The sequence below is a fragment of the Dromiciops gliroides genome, chromosome 3 (genome assembly GCF_019393635.1).
Source record: "Dromiciops gliroides isolate mDroGli1 chromosome 3, mDroGli1.pri, whole genome shotgun sequence".
NCBI lineage: Eukaryota > Metazoa > Chordata > Mammalia > Microbiotheria > Microbiotheriidae > Dromiciops > Dromiciops gliroides.
Genome location: NC_057863.1, coordinates 261,660,275 through 261,667,473, shown reverse-complemented (window position 1 = coordinate 261,667,473; position 7,199 = coordinate 261,660,275). Strand labels below are relative to the sequence as shown.

General features: G+C 43.4%; 1 protein-coding gene across 1 annotated transcript; it reads right to left on the bottom strand.

Moving 5' to 3' along the window:
- Positions 1-283: 283 nt before the first annotated feature.
- Positions 284-6,161, bottom strand: LOC122746008 (keratin-associated protein 19-3-like). Its single transcript, XM_043991479.1, has 2 exons — positions 6,044-6,161; positions 284-393 (listed from the first exon to the last, which is right to left on the bottom strand). The coding sequence occupies exons 1-2, from the start codon at positions 6,159-6,161 to the stop codon at positions 284-286; spliced, it is 228 nt and encodes a 75-aa protein (XP_043847414.1).
- Between the last annotated feature and the right edge of the window lie 1,038 nt (positions 6,162-7,199).

Here is a 7,199-nt window from a genome sequence, read left to right as displayed (position 1 = left end):
TTTATGGTAGTTCTTTCATGCCACCTAACCACAGAGGCAGATGGAATATAATGTTCTTAGAAGGTCAAATCAGGGAGGGACAAGGATTCCATGACACTGGAGTAGCAGGTGTTTTTTTTTTTAATTTTTTTTTTTTGTGGGGCTATGGGGGTTAAGTGACTTGCCCAGGGTCACACAGCTAGTAAGTGTTAAGTGTCTGAGGCCGGATTTGAACTCAGGTACTCCTGACTCCAGGGCCGGTACTCTATCCACTGTGCCCACCTAGCCGCCCCCTGATAGTTTTTCAATAGAAGCCATAGGAAGAATACCTTCCAGAGAAAGATGGGCGGTAGCAGCCATAGCCATAGCCACCATAGCCTAGGCCTCCATAGCCATAGCCACCAAAGCCATAGCCTAGGCCACGGAAGCTGCCACATCCACAGCCATAACCAGAGCCATAGCCATAGCCCAGGCCCCCATAGTAGCCACCATAGTAGCTCATGGTGTCAGGATTCACTTGGATGTCTAGAGTAGTTTGTATGAGTGTGCATGGCACCATTTGCATGGGCACTTTTATACTCTTCCAGTAGGAGGTGTGGCAGATCCATTTAAGAACTGCATCATTCCCATGAATGAAATTGCCAGGGTAAAATCAACTCATTATTGTTTGTTTCCTGAGAGCAAATCCTACAGCTCATTAAAGGTGTTTTCTCTTGATTTGCTATTTCTCTGAGAAGGCTCTGACAGGATCTTTTTCTTGTAATGAGAAATGATTATAGTGTTGCCAAAGCGTATGTGGTTAATGTGGCTGGTGCCCTTCCCAGACTTTTGTGGTAACTCTCTCCCAGATGTCACTTTTCTACTTCCATTATGCTTTTCAGCCTAGCCTTCTGGTTCTTTAGACATGCTCTAGAATCTTGTCTCTTTTAATAAGTAATTCTTGACACCTGAGTGATAGAACAATTCATGAAAATTTCGGATTGGAGTTGAAATGGTGGTGGCGCACAACTGTAGGAAACAGGTCAATGAATCAATCATTCTGAAAGCACCTGAAGAATGAACCACATTTCCAGTGTTTGCACAGTGCTAGCAAGTGTACTCAGTACTGGAAGCACAAAGAAACATCAACGGAGTGCCTATGCTCCAGTAGCTCTAAATTTCTAAGGCCAATGAGAACATGAAAACAGCAAAGCACCTGCCATAGACATGAAGAATTGACAGAAGAAGATAATAGAAGTATAAACACAAGTCACTGGGAGGAAAGGTAAGGCAACATGCCAAGTTGGGATTAGAACTGAGATTCCATTGGACCAGGGAAAATCAGAGGGGAGGGGCAGAAAGAAGAGAGAATTCTGGGCAGGGCAGACAGCCAGTCAGTGCAAAGGAAAGCATAAAGGATATGCAGTATATTATTTGAGCATGTAAGCCAGCATGGGCAGGATGATGAAGTTTGGGTAGGGTGATAAAAGGTACCAAGTCTAGAAAGGCAGGAAGAGGGGGAAATGTCAGGCAAAGGTTCTCTATTTAATTCAGCACAGAACAGAACAGGAAGCAACTGGAGAGAACTGGGACTTTTACTGGTTAGAGGGAGAGAGGAATAAGGTGAATACTTTAGAAAATGCCTTGGACAGCTAAGTGGAGGATGGATCTGAGTGGGAAGAAGATTTAGGTGGGGAAGCCAGTCAAAGGCCCTTCCAGAGAGGCGCTGTGAGGGCCTGATCTAAGGTGGGAACTGTGATTGGTGAGTAGGGTTTGGATGCAAGAGATGCTGTGAAGGTCGAAAGAACTTATTTTGCCAACTGATCAGATAGTTGCAATACTAGTTAAGTGTCAAGGAGGGCCCTTAGGCTATGAACCTAAGTTCTGCCCTTGATATTGGTGCCATTAAATAGACTAGAGAAGTTGGGAAGTGGCAGGGTGCTTTTAATGAGGCAGAATGAGGAAATCTGTTCTAGACTTGAGGGACTTTGAGATATCTAGGGCCTAGCTGCTGCTGCTGCTGCTGCTGCTTCTTCTGCTTCTTCTTCTTCTTCTTCTTCTTCTTCTTCTTCTTCTTCTTCTTCTTCTTCTTCTTCTTCTTCTTCTTCTGCTTCTTCTGCTTCTTCTGCTGCTTCTTCTTCTTCTTCTTCTTCTGCTTCTTCTTCTTCTTCTTCTTCTTCTCCTTCTTCTTCCTCCTCCTCCTCCTCCTCTTCTTCTTCTCCTTCTTCTTCCTCCTCCTCTTCTTCTTCTTCTTCTTCTTCTTCTTCTTCTTCTTCTTCTGCTGCTGCTGCTGCTTCTGCTTCTTCTTCTTCTTCTTCTTCTGCTTCTTCTGCTGCTGCTTCTTCTTCTTCTGCTTCTTCTTCTTCTTCTACTGCTTCTTCTTCTTCTGCTTCTTCTTCTTCTTCTGCTTCTGCTGCTGCTGCTTCTTCTGCTTCTTCTTCTTCTGCTTCTTCTTCTTCTTCTTCTTCTTCTTCTTCTGCTTCTTCTTCTTCTTCTGCTTCTGTGTCTTCTTCTTCTTCTCCTTCTTCTTCCTCCTCCTCCTCTTCTTCTTCTCCTTCTTCTTCCTCCTCCTCCTCTTCTTCTTCTCCTTCTTCTTCCTCCTCCTCCTCTTCTTCTTCTTCTTCTTCTTCTTCTTCTTCTTCTTCTGCTTCTTCTGCTTCTTCTGCTTCTGCTTCTTCTTCTTCTTCTTCTTCTTCTGCTGCTGCTGCTGCTTCTTCTTCTTCCTCTTCTGCTTCTGCTTCTCCTTCTGCTTCTGCGTCTTCTTCTTCTGCTGCTGCTTCTTCTTCTGCTTCTGTGTCTTCCTCTTCCTCTTCTTCTTCTTCTGCTGCTTCTGCTTCTTCTTCTTCCTCTTCTTCTTCTTCTTCTTCTGCTGCTGCTGCTTCTGCTTCTTCTTCTTCCTCTTCTTCTTCTTCTTCTGCTTCTGCTGTTGCTGCTGCTTCTTCTTCTTCTGCTTCTGCTGTTGCTTCTTCTTCTTCTTCTTCTGCTGTTGCTGCTGCTTCTTCTTCTTCTGCTTCTGCTGTTGCTTCTTCTTCTTCTTCTTCTTCTTCTTCTTCTTCTTCTTCACAGGGAAATGATGGTTAAGTGACTTCTCCAGGGTCACACAGCTAGTAAGTGTCAAGTGTCTGAGGCAGATTTGAACTCAGGTCCTCCTGAATCCAGGGCTGGTGCTTTATCCACTGCACCAACTAGCGGTCCCCCTAGGGCCTAACGTCTTAAAATATGGGTGGTGACCCCATATGGGGTTGCGAAAAATTTGGCAACAATAAAAAATTATGTATACCTATTTTGTTTACCTATATCCAGGGTTGTATAAAAATTTCTTGGGAAAAAAAGGTATCACAAGCAGAAAAAGTTTAAGAAGCCCTGGTCTAGGGGACCTCAAGTTGAAATTGCCCAATCAAACAAAACAGTTCATGAAGTGGGACTGGATCTTAGGAGAGATGTAGATCTGGATTAGGAGATGCGGCAATGAATGGCAGAGAGAAGATCCCTGAAATCATGAGACTTAAGGAAGATCTACTCTCTCACCCCTGGAGAGAAAACAATAAGAAGAAAATAAAAAAAGAATTTTAGGGTTCAGACAAAATAGTGACAATGAGATAACATGATAATGGATCAGCTAAGGGGACTAGAAGGGAAGAGTCGGATTGGAAGTGCAGTACCATGCACACCAAGGAGCACCGGTTGGCCAAGGTCTTCTTTCTTTCTTTTTTTTGCAACAAACATTTATTTTATTTTTTTCCAGTTACATGTAAGGGTAGTTTTCAACATTCATTTTCATAAGATTTAGAGTTCCAAATTTTTCTCCCTCCCTCCTTTTCTTCCCCCCTCCACAATCAATCTGGTATAGGTTAAATATGTTCAGTCCACAAGTGCTCTTTTTATCAGTTCTTTCTATGGGAGTGAAGAGTATGCTTCATTATTAGTTCCTTGGGATTGTCTTGGATCATTGTATTGCTGAGAGTAGTTAAGTCATTCGCAATGGCTCATAGAACAATACTGCTGTCACTATGCACAGTGTCTTCCCAGTTCTGCTCATTTCACTATACATCAGTTCATATGAGTCTTTCCAGGTTTTTTCTGGGATCATCCCATTTGTCATTTCCTATAGCACAATATCATTTCACTACAGCAAAGCAGATGACCTTCCTGCGACTGGATCTGTGTCAGTGTGACTGTGGGGTTGGGCTTCACTCCTATCTCAGCACAGCAGCTCCCTCCTTCCGACCTTCCAAGCTGTCCTTGGTTGGAAAATGATCTCAGCAATTCTTCTGTGGATTTTGCTGCTCCAGGAATTGTCCTATGGTATTATTTATATGTTTTTTGGAGACATCGTGCCATGAGTTCGAGAGCTCACACTGCCTTTCCTCCGCCTGGCCAAGGTTTTCAAAAGCCAAAGGGAGGGGGCAGCTAGATGGCGCAGTGGATAGAGCACCGGCCCTGGATTCAGAAGTGCCTGAGTTCAAATCCGGCCTCAGACACTTAACACTTACTAGCTGTGTGACCCTGGGCAAGTCACTTAACCCCAATTGCCCCTCAAAAAAAAAAGCCAAAGGGAGATCAAGAACAAGGAAGACTCAGAAGAGGCCATTAGTTTTGGCCAAGAGGATGTCACTGAGCACTTTGGAGAGAAAAGTTTCTCTTAAATGTGGGGATCATGAACCTGACATAAAGGTATTTCAAAGTCAGAGAGGAGAGATTCATTTGTAATGTAATTTGAATTTTTTTCTCCACTGTGTGAAACACATATTCTACCAATAAACATTTATTAAACACATATTTTGTGCCAGGTAGAGTACAAAGCTCTGGCTTTCCCCCCAAGAACCTCTCTGAGGGACAGAGTTGGTTTAAGTAGCTGAGATATCCAAAGGCCCCAGATCCTTTTTTGGAGCAGCAAAGCAGGTGGTCTCTTTTCCTGGGAGTTGAATTGATTAGAGACTTCGTGATTTGTAGGACACCCATGCAGCAGTGAGTCTACTTCCCCTACAGAAAGTTAGGCCTCAGCTTGAGGCCAGTGTGTGAGTTGGACCAACAGTGCAGGTGGCTGGAGGAGATGACAAACATCCAAAGGGAAGGTTACTATGACAACTTTCAGATTTGGTGTATGGCTCCCTTTTGTGGTCTATGTGTGGTGCCATTCTCATGTGGTATGCTACAAAACTTCAGATTGGTTGATGATAACAAAATAGTGGAAGACAGGTAGATAAGGGCTAACATCTGGGGGTCAATAAGGTCACCCTAGATCTGGAGGTCATGAACCATGAACATGAGGTACTGAACATTTCAATCTTTTTGAAATCTTGAAGATGAAAACTGTGTCCATGGGCACAAAGAACATGGGAGAAGGGAAACAACTTATAGGTGGGGACCTAACATTATGCTTAGGTTATATCCTGGAGAAATAAAATTTTAGAAATATATTCAACAAGAAAATAATAGATCATTTTCAATAGAAATCTGGAGTAGGATCTGCAAAAAATTAATTTGAGAACCATTTTTCTATAATGACATATAAGCATAAGTCAAAATTTCATAATGTGAGGCTGAAACCCAAGCCTAGTGAGGTCAAGAAGGACACATGAAAACACTTTTGCTAAGGCAGTGAAACAGATTTATTAGAACATTGTAATAGGCATCACATCTGTGGCATGTAAGATTTGAGAAGACTTGCTGGAAATGAGGTGTTGTTGGGAGAGTGTTCTCCCCCATGGCAGGTGAGATTCTGTATCATTTCCCAGAAGGACAGGTCCTGCTGCTCCTCATTCCCTGCCATTTCACTGTCCTGTGTGCTCCAAGAGGGATCCTAGTTCTTCTTTTGGTAGTTCTCCCATGCCAGTCACCAGGAGAGCAGATACAATGATGTCCTTAGAATGCTGTGGAATTTGCTTCAAAACCAGGGATTTCTTGAGAGCTCAGAAGAAGCAAGTAGTTTTTCAATGGAAGCCATAGGAAGAATACCTTCCAGAGAAATATGGGCTGTAGCTGCCATAGCCATAGCTGCCATAGCCCAGGCCTCTGTAGCTGCCATAGCCCAGGCCTCTGTAGCTGCCATAGCCCAGGCCTCTGTAGCTGCCATAGCCCAGGCCTCCAAAGCCATAGCCACCAAAGCCATAGCCTAGGCCACGGAAGCTGCCACATCCACAGCCATAACCAGAGCCATAGCCATAGCCCAGGCCTCCATAGTAGTTGTTGTAGTAACTCATTTTGTCAGGATTCACTGATTTGAAGTGATGTCAGTGAGAAGTTGTGAGTGTGTATGGCACCATCTGCATGGGGACTTTTATATCCCTCTGCAGGAGGTGTGGCAGATTTATTTCACAATGGCATAACTCACATGAATGAAATCATGAACATGAAATCACATTCTTTTCATTTTTTGTTCCATGAAGCAATTACTCTAGCTTATTAAAGGCATTTTCTCTCAATTTGCTGTTCCTCTGAGATGGATCTTCTTGAATTGAGCAATGATTTTGGTGTTGCCAAAGGCTATATTATTAATATGGCTGATGCCCAACTCAGGTTTCATGGCAGCCTTCTCCCTGGTGGCATTGTCCTCCTTCCATTATGCTTGTCAGCCTGGTCTTCTGATTATTTACACATCCTATGAAATCCTATCTCTTCTACCAAGTGCTACTTGAGATTCAAGTGACAGAATCACAATAGTTTCAGGTTGGAGTTGAGATAGCATTGGGACACAACTGCATGGAATAGTTCAATCAATCACCTATTCCAAAATCAATCCATGCAGAATCAAGCTCTCCTAGTGTCCCCCCTGTTCCAGCCATTGTGCTCAGGGTTAGGGATCTGGAAAATGTCAGCAAAGCCCCTTTCTTCATGCAGTTCTAAAGTGTCAAGGCCAGTGAGAATATGACAACAACAAGGCACTTGTAGCAAAATGTAGAGTTGTAGGGAGAATATCTTAGAGGCAAAAGTGGAAGCCAGTGGTGTAAACATGCCACAGGAGGGATGAAAGCTGAGATTCTATTGGATCAAGGAAAGTCAGAAAGGAGGGGTGGAAAGAGGAGAGGATTCTGGGCAGGCTGGACAGCCAACTAGTACAATGGCAAAAAACCCAAACATGGATTATATTATTCTAGCTAATGCAGGTAGGCCAGCATGGACAGGACCATGAAGTATAGTGAAAATAATCAAATGTGTTAAGCCCAGAAAAGTAGGAAGGGGTCAGCTCATGAAGAGGGAAAAATGCCAGGAAGAGGAGATATCTATTTAAATCAGCATAG